Consider the following 25,083-nt stretch of genomic DNA (forward strand, 5'->3'; position numbering starts at 1 on the left):
CCTCTGCAATATTGTCTACATCAGAGGTGGATTAGCAGTATTTGTGGAGAGGACTAGAAATGTGAATAGGGCAATTAGATTACATCAGTATCGTGTATTATCCATTCACAGTAATTGTGACTGTTACCAATGGAAAAACAGATGTCGGTGACAAAAAATCTTTTAATTTTTAAATGAGCAGCTCCAGTGTGAGTACCTGTCTCATTATAGAGAACTAACCATCACAGCCTGCAGCCACAGCTTTCCTCAATACCTGCCATTTCTCAGAATTATTAAAAACAACATTAATGGCTCAGTTGGCCTCTTCAGTAACAAGAATAATTTGTTCATCTCAATTCACACAACACAAAAGCAACCTGGCAGGCCAATGTCACTTACTTAATGGACAAAAGAGGGTCTGCAGTGCTCACGAGCCTGCTGTCATCCGTCAGTCTGTGTCAGTTCAGCCAGGATGTCAAAAGAACGATGACAGAGAACTTGACACATGTCAGTTAGGTATAAAGCCAGGTATACAGTAGTTGCAAGGGGTTGTCAGGCATAGCCTGGATCTGTAGATGGCAAGGTATACTATATTATTACACAAAAGACATGTTTGCACAAATTATGGACTCTTCCATGTGCGCATGGCTTCTAGGCCAAACTAGTTGAATTTTAGATTGCCTTTTATCCCTTTCTTACTGTATATTAAGAATGGAACACCTTTACAGTTTGGCTCAGCTGAATTTACCTCACTTTAACTGGAGTCCTTATTGTCCCTAATGGCTGCTGCAGGTTTTGGTTTCCAGTTGTTAAGGCTGCTTTCTGACCATCATACCCCTCTCCGCTGGTATGAGGTGTAAATGCACAAACAAAACAACATTTTCTATTCAATAGTAGTCGCAGCAGGGATAGATGCTAATATCTTTGAGCACTGGCTCCTTGGGCAAATGTAAATGAATATGAAAACAGTACAGTAAAGGCAATTTGACGCAACTTAACACAGCCTTCCTTAACTGTGACACTTCTATAATAGAAAAGCAATTTAAGAGAATTTATTGAAATTCAAAAACTTTGTATTCTCTCCCTGGGGCCTGTTTCACAAAACCAAGATAAGGGATTAAGCTGGGATTTCCCCGTTATCCTGGATGAATTTAGCCTTGACTCGGTTTCACGAAAGCGGAGGCACATAAATCACCATGGAGATTTATTCTGTGCAGCTAATTATCCTGCTCCCGACCAGGCTAACAGCCAGGATTTATTAATCCTGGAGCCTTTTGTGATCACCCAGCAGTGGTTTTACCCTATTGTTATCAGCCTGGATTAAAATACAACAGGTGCATATTGCTGTTCATTTAAGTACTGTTATTAGCCTATTTAAAGTTGTGACCATTATTTTTTTTTATAATTATTCATGTGACAGTCATTGTTACTGTTATATTGCTGTATGAAGACTGCTGTTCTTATTGTTAGAAGTTTGATGAATATATTATGACAGTTGTTGAGATAAGTAGAAAAGGCTGATAACATTTCAAATGTGTTTTAAATGAAGTCTGTTACTAAGGGCAATACATAAAATGCTGTACATGTGTGTTTCTATAGTGGACCAATGCACCTTGAATTATTTTAGTTGATTCATTTTTTTTTTTAATTCTTTAACAATAAGGATCATGTTTGTTCCTCCTCCATGTGCATTGTATTTGGCATTCTTAGCACACAATTTGTGTTGTCCAGTAAACTGGGACTATAATTTGGGAGGACTGTACAATTTAAAGAACATATCCTAATTGTGCAATCCTCCTAAATTATAGTCTTAGTTGACTGGACCAGTAACTATCTAGTGATGTAGGCTACTGTTCATTCATGTAACAACAGGGAGAGGACACCTCAATGGTTTTTGACCTTATATTTTGCTGGGGGGGGAAATAACTGATGAATATACTCTGTTCCATTCATGTCTATGTCCATATATACAAGGGAGCAAGGCATATAATATGTAGAGAAGGAAACTCGTCCTCTATAAAAAATAAAGGAAACGCGAGAAAAAGCATGGCACATAATAGGCTAGCGGACAGACTGAATGATAGTCTAAAAATATACATTTATGAACTACTGCTCTTAACTGAAACCATTCAATGAGTCACTTGTCATTTGCAAAAACGAACAGTTGTACACTTTGCATTAAAAGTGAGCAGTGGAAGTTAATTTGACTTAGGAAATTTATATTTTAGCCCATGAGAGAGAGGGAGGAACAGAGTGAAAGAGATATTTACACATCATATTCTAGCGTTGTAGAAAATGGATCTTCATGGTAAATTTCCTGAGTAACATCTTCTGCTTACTTTTAAGGCAAAGAGTACAACTGTTAATTTGTGCAAATGATTATTAGCCTAATCCTTGAATGGAATGATTATGACGGTTTCAGTTCAGAGCAGTGGTCAGTTAATGTATATTTTTAGGCTGCTTACGCGGTCGGTCCGTGATCGTCTGTTACGCTTTCTCTCGCCGTTTCGTTACAGCGGCTGTTTCTTTTATTTTTATACAAATAAAGTGTTTCACGTCATCATACTTCCACAAGAAGCTGCTGCTCACTCTGTATAAAGTATGTACAATGCGTATTCTCCATTTTGGCATCAGCAAATCTGTGATCGACCTCGCGGTCTTTTGAGGAAAGCCGTGGACGCGCATCTATCTGAATTACTTCAGCCTGGCTCAACCTAGTCGCGCCTCCTCAGCCTGGCTGGGCCTTCGTGAAACGCACCAAGCCAGGATGCTCAGATTAGACTAGGTCAAGCCTCGCTTTATCAGTTATCCTGGATTTATATATTCTGCTTTTGTGCAACAGGCCCCTGCAGTCTCATTCTGTGGCCTCAGAGTAACATGGCCATCGGGCCATGGTTAATGTCGAACCCGTGTGTGTGTGTGTGTGTGTGTGTGTGTGTGTGTGTGTGTGACTGACGTTAACCAGTGGGTTATGAGATTTGTAGTAAATGAGCTAAAACAGACAAAACCACTGGTATGTTCCATGAAGCATCTTTGTGAAAACACTGGTTGATCCACATAAGTCCAGCTCTCTCTTTCCACCCTCATTATGGGTCTCTTATATTACTTTATTTTGCAGCGACTCATACAAACTGTTATGTAAACACTTTCACCAGATTTATTGGAATAAGGTTAATGAGACGATAATGTGAATTAGTATTCAGAACATGATCTCAACGTCTAGATTTCCGCTATTCTTTCCATTTACCTCCATGTGCTAGACACAGTTGTTGCATTTCCACGTTTAAACGTATGCAAATAAGTGCAAGATGCAATAGAGAGAGAATAAAAAAAATTGAAGAAAAAAAAGTGACAATGAAAAATTGCACTGGCATGAGGCTTTAATTTATGTGAGTCCAATAATTAGAGAAATGGTGGTCCATATGTGGATAATGCAGAACATCTTAATAGCAGTGAGTAGAGTGTGTTAGATGAGTCATATTACTTTAAGATCTGTGGTGGAACCTTTAGTATGCCAGGAAGGTAAATGTCAGACACAGTCAGACAGACATCGTCTGTAAAAAGGCCAAAACAACACTAAAAGACCCACTCTCTTGCTCTTTTAACACACACACACACGCGCACATGCAGGCAGGCAGATGGCTTTTACTGTTTACTGAAGCTGCCTGATGCCGATGATAAATGACAACGATGACATTACTCTCCGTGTCTTGAGTCTTCCTCTGACTTCTTTTTTTTTTTTTTTCTTCTTCTTGCCTAGGGATTTAATGGATCTACAACAATAAAGGGTTATCGATTACTAAATCGAGCAGATTCTCCCTAATGGAACATTTTCTTTCATAGGTCAACCTGCATGTTAATTAATAGAAACGCAGACACAATCAAGGAAGTGCTTACAGTGGAGCCTTGGCTACAGCTTTTTTTTAATGCTAATATGTGTGTCAACTGACAGAAGCCCCCACCACTTTCACATACAGTGTATTGAGTTTAACATTGGTTTGCACAGACCAGTGTTCTCAGCGTTTACACACGCACAAATGCACATAGGCATTAATTAACTACACTAATATCCTAAACACCATACGTGTGCAGGACTAACGAGCCACACACACAGAGCTATGTTGCTCCATAGCAAGCAACACACACACACACACACACACACACACACACACACACACACACACACACACAGTGTGACCCCATCGACCAGTATTTGTCAGCCCAGTGATGTGCAGGATACTGACCTCCAGTCGCCACTGCTGGAAATCAATATCACTGTCGACTCGGATGCGGCATCCACTGTCATGGCAACAGGGGCTCAGGCACACACACGTGCGCATAATCGAAACATTAGTTGGATATAGCAACGAAGAGAGGAACGTTTTAATGAGAAATTGTTGTCACTTCTTTACTTTAACAACTATTGTCATGTCTACTGATGACTTTAATGGAACTTTTAGAGAGAGACATTTTTTGACAGCAAACACAATCTTAATTTTTAAATTTTTTTTTTTATTGTGTTTATATTGTTGTGTAGCCTTTTCTGTTTTTTTTGCCCTGTTAGCAGCATGGTCTGAAGATGGTCAAGTTGGTCGATTGCCATGAAATGTAGTGTTCATGGTCCCATGACCAGAGGAGTACATTTACCTACAACATAGGACTGGTACGAATACTGGTTTAGTGAAGATAGAATTGTAGCACTTTCTTTAAGCCTTCAGCTACAGTTTTGGACTCATTGTGACCCTTTGCTTTGTCAAACTCAAATCAGAAATGCCTGGTTGAGTGTATATATATTATAGAGACCACTAGATAAGTTGCCGCCCTTAGAGCAACAAGTGTCATGCCAGAAATGGTGGACTGAAGCTAAGATGTGCATCTTATCTCAGAGCTTCATGAAAATCTGTTCAGATTTCTGTCTGTCTCAGATTCTGGCGTGGTACAAAGAGTGGACGACCTGAATTAACCCCTGTTTAGTTCTTGACCTTGCTCCACTCACCGTATGAACGCACGGACAGAGAGCGACAACACATAATCCATAATCCATAGCTGCTTGTGCGCAGTGGAAACCGAATCAGCTTTTCGGAGCAGCAGGATCTGAAAAAGCTCAGGATATTTTTGCAGGAGGCGGCAGCACGCTGTGATCATGCAGCACACAGCTTGTGTCTTTACACCTGTCAGGGCCGACGGGAACTCTGTGTGTGTGTGTTTTGTTGCAATGATGTCGCTTTAGTTTTCCTTCTTTTTACTCTCACGTTGTATCATTCGGCTTAAGCTCAAAAGCAGCTGTGTGTGAAAGTGTGTTGTGTGTCTCTGTGTGTGTTTGTTATATAAGCCTCTAAAAGAGAGCTTTTCCCCCCAGTAGCATTATTATTTTTTGCTCTATTCTCTCTTTTTGTCTGTAATTACGCAGACTGATGCTACAATCAATATGTTATTACACACACACACACACACACACACACACACACACACACACACACACACACACAGAGGCTTATATCCCGGAAGCACAGAGGCAGAAAGGATATTGTTACAAGCATCTGAAAAAATGTTGGTCCAACAAGTGAGACAAGGCTCCCGCCTGAATTAAAGGGGATTATCTCTGTTAATTTATGCTAATGAATGCACACAGAGTAACAAGAGCAGCATGTTATTGTGTGACTGAAGCCTGTCTCGCGCTCGCGCTCACAAACGTACAAGCTCACACAACTGTGTGTTATTGCACCATTGAAGCCTGTTGCTTGTGGAACTACTCTCATTCACTTTTCACAAGACACTCACACACTCAGCACTATGCCATTGTGTACTTCATGGGAATCTCGTAGTCCAGCAACTGCCAAATCTCACCACCATTGCAAATACACACACACACGCACGCCGATTCCGCTGTGGGACAGTCCTGGCTTGGTTAGATGCACATTCTTGTTTTGTTTCACTGCTTTATACAAAATCTTAAAAAACTTGTGAGTTTTGCTATGTGAGGAATGAGAGTCACCATGATATTCCAAGAGAGAGACTCTGTATGGTATTTAACAGACATTTTAAGTGACCTGACTATGATGTCACAGTTGTCTTACCTGTAAGGACTCCATACGGTATTCGGTACAGTTGCGTAGCCAGTAATGGACCTGGGCGCCACCTTTATAGACTGAGCTCTGTTGGTTGATCATGTTATATAGACAGTGTTTAGCTGTTATTGTCTTTGTAATGCAGAATGTTTCAAAGTAAAATTGTTTTACTGTTTTTCCCCAGTTTGTCTGTGTTTGTCCATTTTTCTACTTCTAAGTCCCTTTTCTTCTGGGAAAAAAAAGATGGCCCACTCACTTTTGTACTGACCCACCCAAAATACAATTACTGTCATGCAATGACACACCAATCTGCCAAACATTATACTGTATGGAGATATCATCATGTCATTACAGTGACAATATAATAATGTAATAACGACGTGAAACGACCAAGCATGGATACACATTGTCGTCATCATATATGCAATGTTTTTGTCCTACAACATTGCTTTATATTCTCCCAATACCCTAAAGTATGACAAGTTCGCTGTATACTCATTGTTTTGCAGCACGGGTACTGCAGAGATATACCTATAGGGATATCATAGGATTCCCACACTGCTGCCAGATGATAAACGCCTCGAAATCGCAGCTGCAGACACACACCATGTCCCTGTAGTAATACCATAAGAATATAACACGAGTGATACAGTGATTTTCATTAAGGGCAGTGGGCGGCGCGCACACAGCCCGTGTCTTATTGCGATATACGTGAGTGCGCGTCCGTTATCAACCAGCCAGCCAGCCAGCGAGCGAGCCTGCACTCCTCAAACCAAACCAAACCCGAGCCGAACCACGCCGAGCCGAGCCAAAACGATCGGAGCATTTGAAGTTAGCCCTGCCGCCCCCTCACAGAGGCAGCAGAGCAGGAAAGATGACCTGCTAGCGCATCTTTACGCACGCGACCCGCCGTCTATCTCTTATAAACCCACATTCTGCTTCTTCTTCTTTTTAACGTTTAATTCTCTCGCGGAGACCATGGAGACGCCAGTTCGCAGGAGCGATATGTTCATCTCCCAGCTGCTCCTTTTCAGCCAAATAGGTAAGAAACTGGAAAGGAGACGCATTCGAATTGAATTGACTGTGGTGGCTGACAAGTGATGCTGTGGACGTTTTGAACTGTCAAAGATTGAGCGGTGCGTCTGTTTTATTCCCTCGGATATTCCCTGCACACTTCAGTCTGTTTCAAAATGTGCAATCGGCGGCAAAGAGAGATTCATTCTACATGTAGATGGCATTTATTCGAGCATACGTTTCCGACGTGGAAATGTGTTCCTGCAATATAGGTTACCGATAAATATTCCTGTCCACTCCAATTGAGTTTCAAGTGAATCCTCCGCAGTATATAGGACGCATACAGGGATTCTTCCTGGCATGCTTTTGAACATGTTGAGCCGTTTTTCCAAACACAAGCAAGTTGGAAGTATAAATGAAATGTGATGCTGTCTAGTGTGACGACGCTCTGCGTTTTTCTGTTGTCTTGAATACTTGATTTGAAGAAACTGCTCCCACAACTTCTGTTGAGCTTATTTCATATGTAAGTCCAAATGTTCCTTTCACAGCTCCTCGTTTCTTTTAGAAACCTGACTTGGGTTAATAAAACACATTTTTATAACACCTCTATGATATTTTTAAGATATAAATTATTGCTGTATTATTCCTACACTAAGTTCAAATGTAGTTTTTTTTTTTTTTTTTTTTTTTTCTTCCCAGTGGGATGCTGATTGGGACTGAGTGGAATAGCAGAGTAGAGCTTGACCAATAACTCGGCAGGTAGATATACTCGGCTGATATATTGGCCAATATTAGCTGATTACGGGTATGTCTGTGAATTTGTCGACCAATGAGTAAGTAGACGTTGCAGCATAGAAATACCAAAGATGTGTTTGAGGTAGTTCCGAAACAGTGACGCCATTACGTAGTTTGTCCTAAGAGCCTTGACATTTACATTTTTTTCCGGCTGTAAAATGTCCCACTCAGTATACTGTTCATCTTGGTCATAATTCTTTAAACAGCTAAATTAAAGGATCCTCATTTTGTGTTTTTTTTTTACTTATTTTTTTTATGTTAAGAATATCAGCCGACATATTGTTATTGGATTTCTTTTAAACTCTTCAATATTGGTATTGTCACGCAAAAATAGTTGTATCAACAGCTTTTCCATATACGTTTGTCCAGACAGAAGGAAAAAGCCCTTTTTTAAAAAAAAAAAAGAAGTAAACAAGTAGTTTTTGTGCCTAAACCTAACCAAACTGTGATCGTTTGACAACTCCAACAATGTGTTTAAAACCGTGACGGTTACGTTCTCTGGTTTAGATATGAGGACGGAAAACACTCCTGTGGGTCGCAATTCCTGCCGCCGCTAGGGGGCGCTAATTTATAAAACGCTCCTTTTTGGGTCGTATGACAGGGTAGGAATAAACGACCTATATGGTCGTACGGTTGGGAGGACTTGTTGCAGATTTGGTAGTTTGCATTCACTCATCTTCAGTAGAGCTTTGGTCTGACCGTTTGATTTGACCTTTGATCAAATCGAATAGCGTTCTAAAACATTTACAATTGAATCTCAACAAGGTTATGTCATTGTTTTTATTTCATGGTTTGTTTGTTCCAGGAAAGGGCACGAGATGGTTTCCAAATGTTTTCTTGTCCCGAACACAGACCTGCGTGCTCCTGTTTGATGAGATTTTGTGTGAGCAGATTAAATCCGATAAACCCATGAGTCATTTTTATTTGATATAACTCGGTGCAGAAAAAGACAAATGGAGATAGATGGGGTGATTGAGTCATTCCTTAAACCTCCCGTCACTTTTGATTGGTCGTTTCTAATCATGGTAGCGTCATTGCTCTCGTTTCAGAGAATTGAGATCGCATTGCCCATAAATGCCAGTGGCCTTTAACTCCTTCCTCCACCTGCAGTCAACAGTGGAAACAGCTGTTCCTTTATTAACCGGAGGTCCTTAGAAATCCATCCCTGGATCCCAGATTGGGTACAACTGGATGAGTTCATTTCCTTGTAGATTATTAAAAGTCTCCGGTTTTCTTCACTCCAGACATCTTGATGCTATTTTGAGAAATGCTTTTTGCAGAGTCAAAGTTTGGCTATGCTGGGGAGACCTCTAGCTCACCCAGTAAGAGCGTGCGCCCCATATAGGCTGTGTCCTTTGCAGCGGCCCCAGGTTTGAATCCGACTTGCAGCCCTTGCTGTGTGTCACCCCCATCTCTCTCTTTTCCTGTCTATCCACTGTCACTCTGAAATAAAGGGGGGGGGAAAGCACCCAAAAAAATGATCTTAAAAAAAAAAAAAAAAGTTTGGCTATGCTCTGAAGTAGAGCTAGGCGATATGAATCATAAATCAAATATCACAATATTTTTTAACCAAATACCTTGATGCTGATATTGCAGTGATATTGTAGGGTTGACAAGTGGTGCTTTCACAAAATATTTACACAATGAGATTTAAAAAATCACAAGTAATGTAGATAAAATGACTAAGTGGTTAAAGGCAAATAATAGAAAAGCTAGAACAGTCTGGAAAGTTCAGAAAATGACATCACTTTACTGTAATGCAGCCTGTAAAACTAGGAAAAGACAACACTTTGAAGATGATATCTAGTCTCATGTATCGCTATCGATATATTGCCCAGCCCTACTCTGAAGTTGCAGCAGTGGTGCTCTTTGCTGTGGCTGCAAGTTCACATGTACTGTATGTAACCATCTGACACAAGGTGGTTCATTATCGATTTAAATGTTTGGGTTAAATGTGCTGTTTAGATACACCGAGAGAGAAAAGTAGTTTCCTTTTAGAGAAGGAAATAGAGCATCCTCCAGCCATCTGTCCCTACAATATGTCTGGACGCCACTCAAAATCACACACAAACCCGTTTTCTTGCTCCGCCTCTCGCTCACACTCTTCCATACAAACGTGAAGTTGCTGTGATGTTGTGGGTGCTCTCATTTTGGCCTTGTTTGTCCAAGCAGTTCTGCCAGTGAACACAATCTTCTATCTAGAGTCCTCCACTGCACCATATGCTTTTCACCAGCATGGTTGCCCCTATTGCAGTACATCATACATCTGACTTCTCAGCGGTTATCACACCTTCTGCCTGTGGTTCCATATGTTCAGTTCAGCAGGAAAGGGATTCAGGCTTATTTTCCTATTTAGATGCATCCAATAGTTTGACATTGAATATACTGTATATGTAGATACAAGTGTTGGAACCCCCTGTAACTTTGGGTTTTAGTATCCTGTGATCCTGCCGTTAGAGATTTAAAACTAATCTGATTCAGCTCAGCTTGGGTGTATCTGTGCTCGGCCCTTCCTCTCCCACAGCTCTTCTCTCCAGACCTCATTTGGCTCAGCTTTCCAAACATGAAGAACTGCATCTGACTGACCCCTTCTACACGTTACACTTGCATTTTGTGGTTGTTTCCGGTGGTTAGTTGTGACACGTTTACATTTTGGTGCAATTATATGGTACCACCAGAGCTCGCATGACTCTCAACGTCTTAAACAAGAAGTCAATTGTGCATTGTCTCGCTAGAGAGTCAGATATTCATATATATATATATATATATATATATATATATATATATATATATATATATATATATATATATATATATATAAATGATTTATTGTAGCCACAGATTTTGAATTGGAAGTTGTGGCAAATGCATTGTCGGATTTATAGATTATTGGTGGATGGTGATTGGTTAGATGTAATGACACAACAACAGCCTGCATGCTATTGATCATTCAGCTTAACAGGATCCATACTGGATTTTGGCACAATTCATTGTCTGTGTGTGTGTGTGTGTGTGTGTGTGTACTTTACTGTGTGTGTGTGAGAGAGGGAGAGATTTAAGACAAAAACAACCTGTACGAGTGTGTGTGCACTGTATATGCATGTACACATGAACCAAGTAATTGCAATACTCTCATCACTGACTCACTGTGAGGTAGAAGCTTTTAAAGTGTCAGGAGCTACAAATCATAAGAAATTCCTCCAGTGATAAAGATCCCACCGTCAAATACAATAAAAAGTATTTGTCACAGTTAATGTGTGATGGTTAATGCGAGTTCAGTGATCATATGTTCTCCTTGTGAGATACCATCTGGCCACCCTGTGCACTCAGAGCATTTGAACCAGAGGGGTTGCATCCGGGGGCATAATAGGAGGCCTGATGGTGTAATAGCAATTCCCTACAAAATACTGGCACACATAGCATGGAATGTATAAATCCATAAACCATATGTAGAGTGCAGTGATGACAGAGAGTCAGATACATGGTAAATTACAGTAGGGATGAAACTGTCTGTATCAGAAGAGTTACAGTAAATTATGCTTACCTTTAAACTATAGTTGGTCTATACTAGCTGACTATTTAATTATTAGTATCCAGAGTGATAGGTCCAGTAGATTTTAACAGTGAATAAAACAAGCCTCTACATTGCAGTCATGGTAACTTTTAATCACTTAAAATCTCTCATAACTGAAACTGGGGATGTACCGATCAGACTTTTTCTTTACCGATAACAAGTCAGATACCAGAACTTAGCGTATCCACTGAGTTCCAATCCAATACTATTGCGCTCTTCTTAAAATATTTTTTTCCGACAGCGACGCTGCTATTGTTTTCACTTTGTGAGTCTATGTGTGTGGGTGTGAGTTAGTGTTATCATGGCTAAATGTGGTCCTGGAGACACCTACTGTAGCGTGAACTACCACAGAGGTGGTTTTGAGTATTTTGCCAGGTGTTTATACTGTATGTCTGCGGCCAGATTTTGTCACAACGATAGCATCGCAACTGCGCCAGATGCAGTCACGAAACTTTACAGGTGTGTAGTTCCATGCGTAGGTCCGAGCAAGGGCGCCGACTTTACAAGTGAGCTAAATACCATGGTAATTAGGGACTTGCGGATGATCATTTGCTGCATTTTAGGAAACATCATGGCAGAATTGACCAATTCTGAAGTCTTAAATATCCTGAAACCCTCTGATATGACTCTTAGGACACCGGTCTGTTACATTGGTACCAACACGGTATATCACTGTGGCTTCATGCTGACCCTGAAGCACACACTCATACAGACCTTGTCAAAGTGTTGACTCATTTTATATGAACCACTGTTTATTTCATTATTTCTGTTCTCAACTCCTATTTTTTTTTTTTTTTTTGTGTGACTTTTTTTTGTGTATATAGCATGCAGCATGCAAGTTAGAATTGCGTGTCTTCCTCCTTCTTGCTTAAACCCCAATGCTTAAAATGAGATTATGTGCGCCAATTTACAAGAATACACACACACACACACACACACACACACACACACACACACACACACACATACACACAGCCTGTTTGAGTCGAGCTCTGTAAACCAGCCAAATAAAAATCTCCACTGAGGGAAATAAATCTTGTTAGAAAGATTTCCCAAAGCCTTCTTAACTGTCTGGTTTTTAACTGAAAAAAAATATATATATATATTATATATATATAATCAGATTCTCCTTTTCTTTTTGGCATTCACATTTTGGAGATGATGATATTGTAGCGAAAAGTTTCATTGCGACATAATACAAATATATGTAATTTCCAAACATATCTGAGGATCGTTAAATGCTCAGAATGGAGCAAAATGTTGTACTTTGAGTACATGAGTGTATTCTGAGTGGACCGATAGAAGTGTGTTATAGTCACCACAGCGTTGGCAATTGCTAAAAACCACAGATGTTACATTGAATAATTGATTGCCTGCTTTCTACTGTGATATTTTGTCTTCCTTCCCTCTGTCTCTCCCCCTCTCTTTCAGTCTCTCCATCTAGAGCATTTTATTCATAAGTGCTCTTATTCTTTAATCCACTTAGCTGCAGTCTGCTCTTACTGTGGCAGCATGCGGTCACAGTTATTTTAAAGCTGGTCTGTGCCATGAGGACAGCCCAATCTCTTTGATGCTGAGCAGCCTGGACGGGGAACTCGGCGCAGTGAAACACTTCTGTCACTCAAAAGTTTTGTCAGTAGTTACTGTAGTTGGTCTCAACGGCAGTGATTGGTAGAACGTCTCAAAGGGGAAAGTGGGATACCAAGGCGGAGAGCTCTCTCGCATTACATAAGCCAAGACTCAACAGAAATGTAAACCTCATACTGGTGAAATATTAAATTAAGGAGTTCATCACCTTGACTGTGAGGTTAATCAGTTTCTCGTGCAGCATGAGTTGTTTGCACTGATGAATTGTGTTAACGTGTTTCTCGTTTGAGTATAGGACATTAAGGAAACTTCTCTTCTTTCTTTTACTTGAAACTGATTTAACCCTTAAAGGAATGCTTGACTCCAAATCTAGCATTTTTGTATCAAATACTTGATCTGACAAGTTTACAGCTTGCTCCTTTTGTGGAGAGCAGCAACATTAGTCAGCTTTGACCCAGAATCATGTGGCACACACTGATCATGACGATCAACAGCGGGGAAATGGATTGCGCCGCAGGAGTGGCATGAGAAGTTTCTTTTGACTTTGAGTCTGTATTGGAATCCATTGTAACTGCTGTGAAGCCGTGATTACAGCAGCTGCTGTCCTCTACAAAGGAGCGAGCTGAACACTTTGCAGAGCGACTTTTCAAGGCTATACAGGAAGTTAGTATTTGATATGAAAGAGAGAGATTTTCAGTGGCGTATGTCTTTCAAGCAACACTAGAGAACTTTTCCAGCTTCAGTCCCCCTACAGGTTGGAACTCAAAAGCAGCCATCACCGGAAAAGTGCTTCGAATATCCTTCCCTGGTCTCCGTTGCAAGTCTACGGCGTCGCTTTGTCCATTCTTTAACGGTCTATGGAATATATGAATTTGAAACAGGAAGACTGTTCAAAAGTTCAGCTTTTTGAACAATTCTCCAATTCACTGACTTTTTCTCCACCAAACCTTTTTTTTGGGTTTTAATCAGGTACACTGACTATTGAAGGTACAGTACTGTATGTGTGTAACATGAGTTTGGCGTCATCGCAGTATAAGACATGGACATGCAGTTAAAGGTATAAGGCGTAGAAATGACTAGACCTATGTTATATTTTTTGTTGAGTTGTGTACTTCCTTCCCAAATGTTTGTAACGCGTTCAAACCCAGAAATATATGTACTTTTATTTAATTGAATGGTGCGTTTCGCTTGGTCGCCTCTCATTGGCGTCATATCCCCTTTAACCCGCTCTAGTTGTTCTGACTACCTGGGAAACACCAGATGATACAAGTTATTTTTAGATTGTTTTGACCACAGATAACACCACAATTGAATTTACCACATAACATACTGTAAACTACAGTAGTTACTTGCGGCTATTTCATTAGAATGAAATGACATAATGTAAATTAACGTGACTGAACATAACGTGAATACACCTTTAATCTGTGAAATTACATACTGTATGTTTAGGGTGGGAGTATACTAGAAGATAACTAGTTTGTGAGTCTGACCAAGTAGGAAAGCAAAAGTGTTCGTAGAGAGAAGGGAACTGCAATATTGTTTACATTTGTATTAGCGCACATTATCGGACCGTATCTTCTGGAAGGCATTCCTAGTGTGGGACATACGTAAGGTGGCAGAGGTTGCTGGCCAATCACTGGGCCAAGTGAATGTCGGATTGTCTGTTACAGAAACGTAGCGATTTTTGTTGGAAACGTGCTGTATTAAGACTGTTAAATAATGATCTGTCTTTAGATTCAACATTTGAGACTTTAAAAAGTAGCGAGGGATAACCAGCACGAGGTAGAACTGGATGATGGCAGGATCACAAGAGACAAAAGGTGAAAAGGAGAGGAGTGAAACTAAGTCACTGAAACCACGAAATGCCAATGTTCTCACTGTGGTCTCTCCAGTTGAGGAGGTCTGTCTGAAGTTACAGAAGCTGACAATCGCCGTCTGTTTGTCGGTGCCCACATACAAAAGCCACTGTTGTTTTGGTTTTTTTAAAAGGCTGGCAAGAAGGACTGAGGCTACCGGAGAGGAAAAGATCCTTGCTACTACTCGACTGGCCCGCTGATGGGCATATGAGATTTAAACACGTACACAACATGAATACACATGCCGTCACGCACATACTTCAGCTTTTAAGGAAATCGGTAGATATTTGTGTGAAGTTGTAGCCATGCTAATCAGACGACCTTAATCTAAATAAGAAGTGGTTGAATCTGGTTACGTGGGCTGTGTTCCGATCGCCTAGTACTTCCCTGCGAAGTGGACTGCACAGGGTATTCCGCCATGTTAAGTAAGATTCCAAACCGTAGGGAGCAAAAATGCTCCGTTCAAAGGGAACTGCGTAGGGAAGAACTGAACAACGGTCACTTCGCCTGAAGCTCACAAGCAAGATTACCCATCAGTCATTGCGCCTCGCTAAAACGACATTGTACATCTTGTTAATTAATCAAAACACATTTATTCACATGTAACATACATTTCAATAGAATAAGTTTCATAATGGCAGTAGTTTTTGTTCCACTATTTTAGTTCAGTAGAGTAAAATTTCCACAGTAGCAGCAGTGTTTACATTACCAGGGCAACGCATAGAGGAAGTGATATCTGCGTTAGTGACGTTGCAGGGTGTTCCGAATGGAGGAATTTTGTCGAAAGAAGTTCCCTTAATCGACAACCCCTGAACAGGGAGCAGGGAGAACTGTTTATGTACACTGTGGATCGGAACGCAGCTATGGTCTGCTTATGGATCTATTTCATTCATATTCCCGTTTCCCCGCTATGGAGCAGTGCTGGACTCATGACTGAAGATGTCCCTTCCACAGTATGTCACAGCCTTGGGGTTTCTCTGTTGTATAGTATTGTACTTTCTGTCATGGTGCTACTGTGGTTGACCCAACCCTTGCAAACACTCTGCCTCACAGCCCTTTGTGTAACAGCTATAGACCGACACCCCAGGATGAGGGAGATCATGGCAGCACTGAGGCTCACCCTAGAATACACTCTGCTCCTCCGTGTTTTACCGTGCTATTGTTGTGCTGTTTCACGATGTTGCTCATTGTGTGAACTGAACTTACTTACCGTGCTGCACCAAAAGCAAATTCCACCAAACCTGGTTATGTTGAGGTTAAAGTGAGGTAATCGGAGCAGAGGCAGGAGGTGGAAAATATCGAGCCGTTCACTATCGAGCAGTTTGACTGGCGTGTTGCAAATTCCATAACTTCAGTAGTTCAGTTAAGTACAGGGCCATCTGGATATCTGGATTTAGGCAGTTGTGTTTTTAATTCTTAAGCTTTAATTCATGACGTCTTTCAGAATTGATGAGTTCAAAGAGAGAAACAAAGACAGAAATCACAACTGAAATTTCTCAATGTCTAGCCCTTTCTTCTTCTCCAGGAAGAGTTGCAATATTGTTGCAGGGCTTTCATCAGATGAGCTACAGGTTTGTTATGAATGAATGAAGTCACACAGGAACCAAAACCAATTGATTTGATGAAAGTTAATGCAGGCTTGTCTATTGCTCTGTCAAGCGTGGAATTCGGAGACGAGCGGAGTGGAAGTTAACTGGATCTCAGCAGACTTTCTTTTCCCAGTGAGAAGGTTCATGGGGGGGGGGCTGCCGCTGTGACCAATCGGTGGGTTGAAAGTTGATTAACCCCCACCCACACCAGCCGACCCCCCTCAGTCACACACACATTTCAATAGAAATCTTTGGGTGGGTGCTATGAGTAGTCTCTCTTCCCAGATGCACACATATATATATATATATATATATATATATATATATATATATATATATATATATATATACACGCATGCACATTCTAAATTAGCACTCTAATACTTGTGTGAGTGTACAAATGTACATGCATGCTTTTCTTTGGTTAAGGGTTTGCAAGTCTTTAAATGCATGCGTCTCTGAATACATGTCTTTGTGTTATTGTGTGTGTGTGTGTGTGTGTGTGTGTGTGTGTGTGTCCAAACAAGTGAGGAATTGGGGGCGCGACCCCGTACTGAAAGATAGAGACGAGAGGTGATTGTTTTGTATCCATGGCAATAGAGAGAGTCGGAGCAGGAAGCCGACAGGAAGTCAGGGTGTTCCACGCGCCATCGCGGGCCTCTTCCGTTGTCATGACGCTGTAAACTGTTGTCATGGAAACTCGCTAAATCAGGCTGAATGCTGATGGAAAACATGTTGCCTAGATTCTTTAATGAAAGGGCATCATCCACAGCTTTAACACATGTTGATAAGCTAGTTCAGTGATTTTTTTTTTTCTACTTCTAAACTGTCGGCATATGAATTAGTCTTCATAATCTGCAATACATAAACAGTATTTTCGTTCTCGCTCGTTTAACTCAAAACTTCAAATATTAAACAAAGCTAGGACAGAAAATCCGACAGCAATATATATTCCTTCAAGCCCTTTAAGCCAGATGTTTTCATGTTTCTCTTTTCTTTGTTTCATTTTTTTTGTGTTCTTCTTCTACTGATTATAACAGCAGCAGCCTCCAGGCTCTGCTCCCCTTGTTAAAGAGTGATCAATGCTCTATTTTGCCCCCCCCGCAGAAGCTGCAGTATTAGTTTAAAGCCCTGCTCCACTGAAATGCTACAGGATTACTAACCACATTCACACTCGCGCACACACATTCACTGTGCAGTATTTTCTAAGTCTCATGTGTCTCTGAGCGTCACTTATTCCTATCTTCTTCATAAGATATGTCCTGCTTGCCTGGTTTGATTTTTTTAGCCCGAAGCAAAGATTTGAGGTCAGTCCCCCGCAGGGTCTCCACCCGTCACAGCTCACCAAAAATATCTCAGCTCCAGGGTAGAATATGGAGGAAACATGCTCATTCATCCCCTCAACACCTGAATTTAACCCAAGCCTGGCTTTATCAGTTTGGAGTTGGACAGCTCAAAATGAATTTTGGCATAACTAAGAAGAAGAGTGTCTAAGAAAAAGACACGAAAGACAAGAGCTCTCTTGTCACTAATTGAACAAAAACAGTGGCAATAACCACTGAACCTTCTAAAATGTTAGCTAGTGAGCTAGCTTTCTGACTAGCGTTGGGTATCGTTTGGATTTTTACGATTCCGATGCCGAACCGGTACTTTTAAAACAATTCCAATTCCTAAACCGATTCCCTGAAAAACTGAAAAATGACATCAAAGATGTAAATATGTTTACTAGCGATCACGTGCAGTGAATGGTTAATATGCTGTTAAGTCTGTTTTGGTGAGCCCAGAGGGAATATATGGCATTTTAAAAGTAGCCTACATTTACGGTAGCCAGCTAACGGTAGACTACAGAGAAAGTGTGATATTGTTACGTCCGTTTCGGAGCGACAGAGGGAAAATATTTCAGTCGACACATTAAGTGGAACCAAAATGAGGAACCGAAATTTGCGTTCTAATCCGGTCCGATTCCTACCGGTTGCGTAGGAACCTGTTCCATAGTGGAACCGGGTTTCGGTACCCAACCCTATTTCTGACCCATCTGTCATCACGCAAAACATGATCAGGAACGGGTAAACAAGAAGTCATTTTCAATGACACTTACACAGTGATACGGTTGTATCCAAATCCTTCTAATAATACTGAGTACCAATTTATTCTAAATCAGTTTTTACATTAACATTAGTAGAGTCATTGTACAGTCGTTCCAATTTAGATGTCTAACAGCTGGATAGTTCTGGATAAAGAAAACATGCGTCATGGCTTTCCTATTCTATTTAGTATTTTGTCCTGTAGTATATTGTTTGTATCCATGGAGGGAGGTGCGTCAGACAGGACTTTTGTGGTGGGAAGCTTTGCACAGGATCTGCACAGCCTCCTTTGAATCTCAGCATGGACAAAATACAGAATTTCAAATGCAGTACTTAAGGCTAGCTCCACTTCCAAACTGAAGCTGAAAGAGGCAAAAAGATACCCTAAGCAGCTGTGCTTTCATCACTCGCTGACTCATGCCATCAGTGTGGGTATTATTCATTTAAATTGCTGGTGGTTATTCATTTCTTTAACCGCATACTGTAGTGTAATGGCTTACAATAAACAAAGGATCAAAAATGGGTCTTACTAATGTGTACAATAATAGATGTAGTACAAATATACCAATCTAGTAGAGAAATCGGTATTTCTGCAGCTGTTCCAAGCTCTGCCTCGGAAAAAGGTTTATTAAGTAACAGAACTCCAGTCTATTACCAGCTATCATTTTTCTGTTGTCAGCAGTGAGCGTGTTTTTGGTTAAAGCGGAGTAGAGTTTTAAATAACAGGACAGTTTAGTTTTATTAGACTTTTGGAGCCAAAGGGCTGCAAGGGATTGGGTGATACCCCATCTGGCTGGACAAAGTGGGGTGTTACCTGACACTGTGCGTGCGTGCGTGTGCACGTGGGTAACCCCCCCCCAGCTGTTCAACTGTATTACCACCTCCAACAGAGGGCCCCAAATTCTCACGGTCACCATACACACACTCACAAAACTGACTCCCTAACCCACTAGAACAACTGGAGTGCCAGACACTTCACACACACACACACACACACACACACACACACACACACACACACACACACACACACACACACACACACACACACACACACACACACACAGATCCCACAGTGATAGGCTTGTCTGATAAGGTTTTATATTGCGGCTCTAATGCTGTCGTGTCCCCGTGGAACAATGCACGGTTTGTTTAGCACTCAAAAACAATATCCTCCATTTCATACGGAGCCTAATCTCATTAAGTCATAACCTGTGCTGCTGGACTTCCCTGTGAGGCTTTGTTCATTTAGCCGGACAGAGGAGATCAATGGGAGACATCCAGGGCACAAAGGAACCATAAAGGGTCCCAAAATGCCTGCGCTCATGCATATGGACAAATCTGCACCAGGCAACATTTTAATATTTTAATATATATTCTTATTTGATGAAAATGGTGATAAGGCTTTACTATTCTTATTTCTCATCCACATGGGTAATTAAATGTCCCTGCCAATAAATGGACTTAGATTGGTAACTAATGATGGTGTCCGCTGTCCTATCGACATTTAAGTTGAAGTGTTCACTACCCAGACAACAAGTTATAGATCCTCTCTCTTCCCTGCTTTGTCTTTGTGCATCCATATTGTTAACAGTCCTGTGCATGGTTTCTAATATGACCTGCAGCAAATCGGACAGAGGCTGACCAAGTAAGATAAGGCGACAGAGACTGTGAGACAGTAAATGAGAGAGAAGTCAAGCGTACTAATTCAACCAGCTGACACTCAACACAGCTGAATGCTATATAAGTTCTAGTCTGGCCCCTGGAGGTATGTGTATGTATGTACTATGTATGCGTGTGTAGATGAGTGTTTGCGTTTGTGAGGTCAACAGGTGTCACATTTTAAGTGACACGGATGTCGTGTGTTCAGCAGTGATCAGTTATGGCAGCAGTCGTCTCGGAGTCCTTTCACTTGGCAAAAGATATTTAACAGCAGTTAGTTTAATTTGTAGTCCACAGTAGGAATGCTACTCATTATGTGTTGACGGAGAGCTTCCAGTGTGCTGGGCGCTGCTCGAGGAGGAAATAGTACATTTCCTGGTCACCAGAGGATAAACCCCTATGACTTTGGTGAACCCCTGACTTTTCCTCCACCACCGCCATGATGTTGACGTTTTTAGTGAAATGTCATAACAACTATTGGATGGATTGAATGAAATTTGGTACTAGGGATGTTAATAATTACCCGTTTAACTGTTAACCGACAATAAGAATTTTGACTGATTAATGCTATCAGTTAAACGGTTAAAAACAATATTATAAAAAAATGAATTAAAAACAGTTTGTTGCATTGTAAAAGAAAATAGGCTATACAATCTAGTTCTTAACTGCTAGTTAACTTGCTAACTTGCTACTTTTTAAGCTCTTTCTTGCTGCTAAATTCGTGGCTCTCTGCTGAATGGCGCTCACAGCGGATAGCTACGTGACCCATGCCACTATATCGACTGATCGAAGGACTGGCTGTCTGCAGACAGAACGCATGTCTGTATGTCTCCCAAAAGGGTGAACTGGGACTCAGTTGTTTGCTTGTGTGAACATTTAATGATCGGTTAACGAGCGTCGGCTATTGATCAGAAAACAAAATTAGCATCCCTATTTGGTACAGGTATAAATGATCCGCAAAGGATGAATCCCAATGACTTTGGGTTATTCCCTTACTTTTCCTCAAGCGCCACTTTTAATTCAGCACCAGCATCAGCTCAAAGTTTTTATTCGTCCACTACTTTGTTTTATAAACATCGGCTGATATTAGCATTTAGCTTAAAGCATCACTGTGCTCGAGTACTGCCTCACACAGCCGCTAAGTGTAGATTATTAGGCTGGGTAGAGAATTTATTACACATTTATTGTTGATTCAAGTCTCAGACATGGAAAACAAGGTGAAATCTAATTGTTTATTTGTATCAAAATCGAATGCTTTGTACTGTATGCCCACTCCGACCTCCACCACCCTAGTTTTTGCTGCACTATGCTTTGGTCCTGAATCACCTTAAAACATAGTTTGTTTAAAGGCCGTTACAGACCAACCAGACGGCCAACCGTTGGCAGAAAAGCCAGTTGGACTGATCAGCCTCCCCAAGTCGGTCAAAAAAATGCCTCGGAACACACCAAAGCGACGAGACGAAATGAGTCTCCATAACAGCAGGCGACGCTAATCTGTATTGTCGCCCAAAAAAATGTAAACCGGCAGCTGATTGGACGAACACGTCACGTGGGTCTGGCTGCTGCTTCCGGATTTTGGATTTTTCAACCGGCCATTAATGGTGAATACGATCTCATATTGTACTAAAATAGTTAAAAAACATTTTAAGCGAGAAATAGGCCATGCAGTCGCTGAACCTGTCTTCATTTCAGATCGACAAAGGTCAGTTTAAAAGATTTTCGTCTGATTTTGAGAGGCTTAGTCATGGTCATCCCGCTCGCCATTTCCGGGTGAGTCCCGACTGCCCTGTCTCCGACTGAGCATGTCAGGTCGGCCAAAATGAAGGCCGATAGCTCCTCCAACGGACGACGGCACGGAACACACCGAACAGACTCGAGTCACCGACCTCGCCAGACTGTCCAACGGCCGATTATCGGCCGGTGTGTAGCTGCCTTAAAGCTGATTGAAAAAATTAAATATAAAATTAAAAATAAAAATATAAAATAAATAATAATAATAATAAATAATAAAATTATAAAATGCTGAATTTTTCTGGGGAACTCACACAGACTGGTTTATCAGCCTTCAAACCAAAACCCTTCACAGATAGATAAATTCACTGAACCATACAGACACTTTCACTCTTGTGGGTTGAACACACAGGCTTTCTGTCCCCAGAGGAACGCAGGGCTTCATTTAATAGAACAACGGTATTCACATCTACTGTTAAAAATCAGTTTGTGTTGGTGTAAAATGCAGCCGATGAACGCGTTCCCCATCTAAAGGATTTTGGCTAAATCAGCCCCAGGAGTCCTGTAATCTATCACGGTGCTATTCATTAGTGTTCAGCCGGGGCCGTTTCACTTAACACTAATAACACCGAATATTCCCTCCCTGCAGCGTCCCCAAAAGACTGCCATCTAGGGCTGCTGTTGCATGTAGTTAGAGTTTTTTTTTTTTTTTTTAAACTAGTCATTATTAGACTTTTAATGCAGGTTTTAATACCAAGGATGAAAAATACACGCTCCAAGGTTCACAAACTACACTACGCCAGATAGCTATATTTTCTTTGCCCATACTGTACATCTACACTTGAATGAAAGTTCATGCCCCCTCTTTCTGGGTTGTTGGGTTAGGCCTTCTATGAAACATAAGATATCGGTAACTGAAGAAGGGCAAAGCTCAAGGCCAAGTGGATTCAACAAAACAGTAAATTTCAACACTTCATCACAAAAATCACTCCTGGAATGAGTGGAACTTGATGGATAGATGTAAGGAGATCTGAGGAGAAACACTAGCCTGTCTGGAGGGCGAGAGTAGACGGTTGCAGTTTCATAACCCTTGCCTTTTATGATCTTTGTCCACATTTTTTTGTAAGTGCCTGGCTTAAAGTTAATCCTTAACATATCAGTTGTATTTGATCTGGAGACTCGCGTGGTTGCTTTGATAAAAGTAAGTGCGGTTAAACACCACAGCAGACATTCCAGCAGACGGATTGGGTCGGCACTAATTTTGGTGACAAATACATTGCGTTTTCTCTGACGGCTTCACAATAAAAGCCACCATGTCTTTCACCAGTTGAATGCTTTTAGGTGAACCATCAGCAGTAGGAAATGTTGGGTTTGCACTAGCAGTGACATTAACTAATTACAGCTCTGATACGGCGTTAGGGGAGTGAACAGTAAACCGTGAGCCTGACAGCATTAAGATAACTCTACAAACAGTAATACTGGAGTATCAATCAGCATGCATCATTTCCTGTGAATCCCTCATGGGAAGGTTGTTAGTGACTCCGCCACTAACAGTAAAAACTACTATATATATATATATATATATATATATATATATATATATATATATATATATATATATATATATATATATATATATATAAAGGTAATTACAGAATGTAAATACAGTACATTAAATTCCTATTGCTGAGAAAATGCCAAACAAATGGTGTTAAAAAAAAACAACTGGGTTATCATTGAAACTTATGTGTTTGCATGTTGTCAGTGAAGGGCTTGACCTACCCGCTACATCATTTATTGAACATGCTTATAAGATCAGATCACAAGTCATTTGCCCTGATAGGGATTTTAGCATCCACCTGACTGACAAGTGAGAGCTAACGATCTTCACTTGTGCTTTGCCTCAACATGTTTTGCAATACTACACGTTTATGAGCGGAGCTCTTGAAGTAAATTATCCTCAGTGACTGCCACTTTTAGTATGAGTGAAGCTTGTAGTCAGAGTATCAGGTGTCTGGCTGACACACATCCTCATTTAGCTTTTCATTTCGCCTCATTATTCAGTCTCACACTGACAGCTGTGGAGTGATCCTCACTCGTGCCAATACACAGGGCATAGTACAGATTGGACTGAAGCTAATTTTGTTACATATTTATAAGTAGAAACCAGTCCTTTACTCCATCTGTTGTCTCTCGGCCTGCCCTTGATTCCGGCATTGAAGATACAATAGGTGTATGAATGTGCGATGATGAAGCAGAGCACTGTTGGAGAACTGCAAGTCTGTTGACCTTTTGCTCTGTGAATAAAACATCCATATACATGTCTTGTTGCCAGCGCAGTCACCTAAACCGTTAATGTCAGGTCTCTGAAGCCTCCTGGGAAATCGGATAAAGCAGATAGAGTGCGATAGGTGGAATAATACAGTGATTCAGCAGTGAGCTACATGCATGGCCAGACTGCAGCAATCGTCCCATCGCTATCCGCTGTACTCTTAAAGCTGAGCTCCGGTGTCTCTTTGCTCCTGGCTCTTTGCCTCATCTCATTCCACTGCTTCCTCCAATGACTGACAGCTATTGTATGTGGCTCTTACTACTTTTCACTCATTTAAAATTGGTAAATTATGGTACAATAACGTATCCATTTAAAACAAATGTGTATTGTGTATGTACACAATATATGGACATATCCATCCATTCAATAGGGGTGTACATCACAAGTTTTATTATGTTATATTGATTCTTTGGACAGCGATACAACATTTGCTGCCACGATAAGATTTCGATTCAATTCAGGGGCCTGCAACCGATATGAGATGATATCATATGCCCATTTAACTAGGGGTGGGACTCACCAGAGGCCTCACGATACTTATGTCACAAAACGATATTATTGCGATTTTAAACATATTGTAATATTCTGCGATATATTGCAATTTATTACCTTTTTTCCAACTTTAAATTTTTCCCAATTTCATATGATGTCCCCAAAAGGAAACTTTGTCGACATCTGTTTTATCTAAAAAGATACATGTCTCTGTTTGTTCATCTCACTTCAATTTTATCGCTGCGAAATGGGATTGTCAAGCAGACTAACTGACCAACACATATATAATAAAAGATCGATTACTTGGCGTCTGTGTA

At 40.8% G+C, this 25,083-nt stretch overlaps 1 protein-coding gene across 2 annotated transcripts in view; it reads left to right on the forward strand.

The window, feature by feature from the left end:
* ptprz1b (protein tyrosine phosphatase receptor type Z1b) overlaps positions 1-25,083 on the forward strand; it is an 81,327-nt gene that overhangs the window by 1,413 nt on the left and 54,831 nt on the right. The window contains exon 1 of one of the 2 annotated variants that reach the window (XM_078281385.1): positions 6,781-7,089. The exons of the other annotated variant lie outside the window; for it this stretch is intronic. Within the exon in view, the coding sequence (XP_078137511.1) occupies positions 7,026-7,089 (64 nt within the window). The 5' untranslated portion in view covers positions 6,781-7,025. Of the gene's footprint in view, positions 1-6,780; positions 7,090-25,083 lie in introns of those variants that run through there. 2 annotated transcript variants of the gene reach the window in all.

This window comes from Sander vitreus, chromosome 23 (genome assembly GCF_031162955.1).
Source record: "Sander vitreus isolate 19-12246 chromosome 23, sanVit1, whole genome shotgun sequence".
Classification (NCBI taxonomy): domain Eukaryota; kingdom Metazoa; phylum Chordata; class Actinopteri; order Perciformes; family Percidae; genus Sander; species Sander vitreus.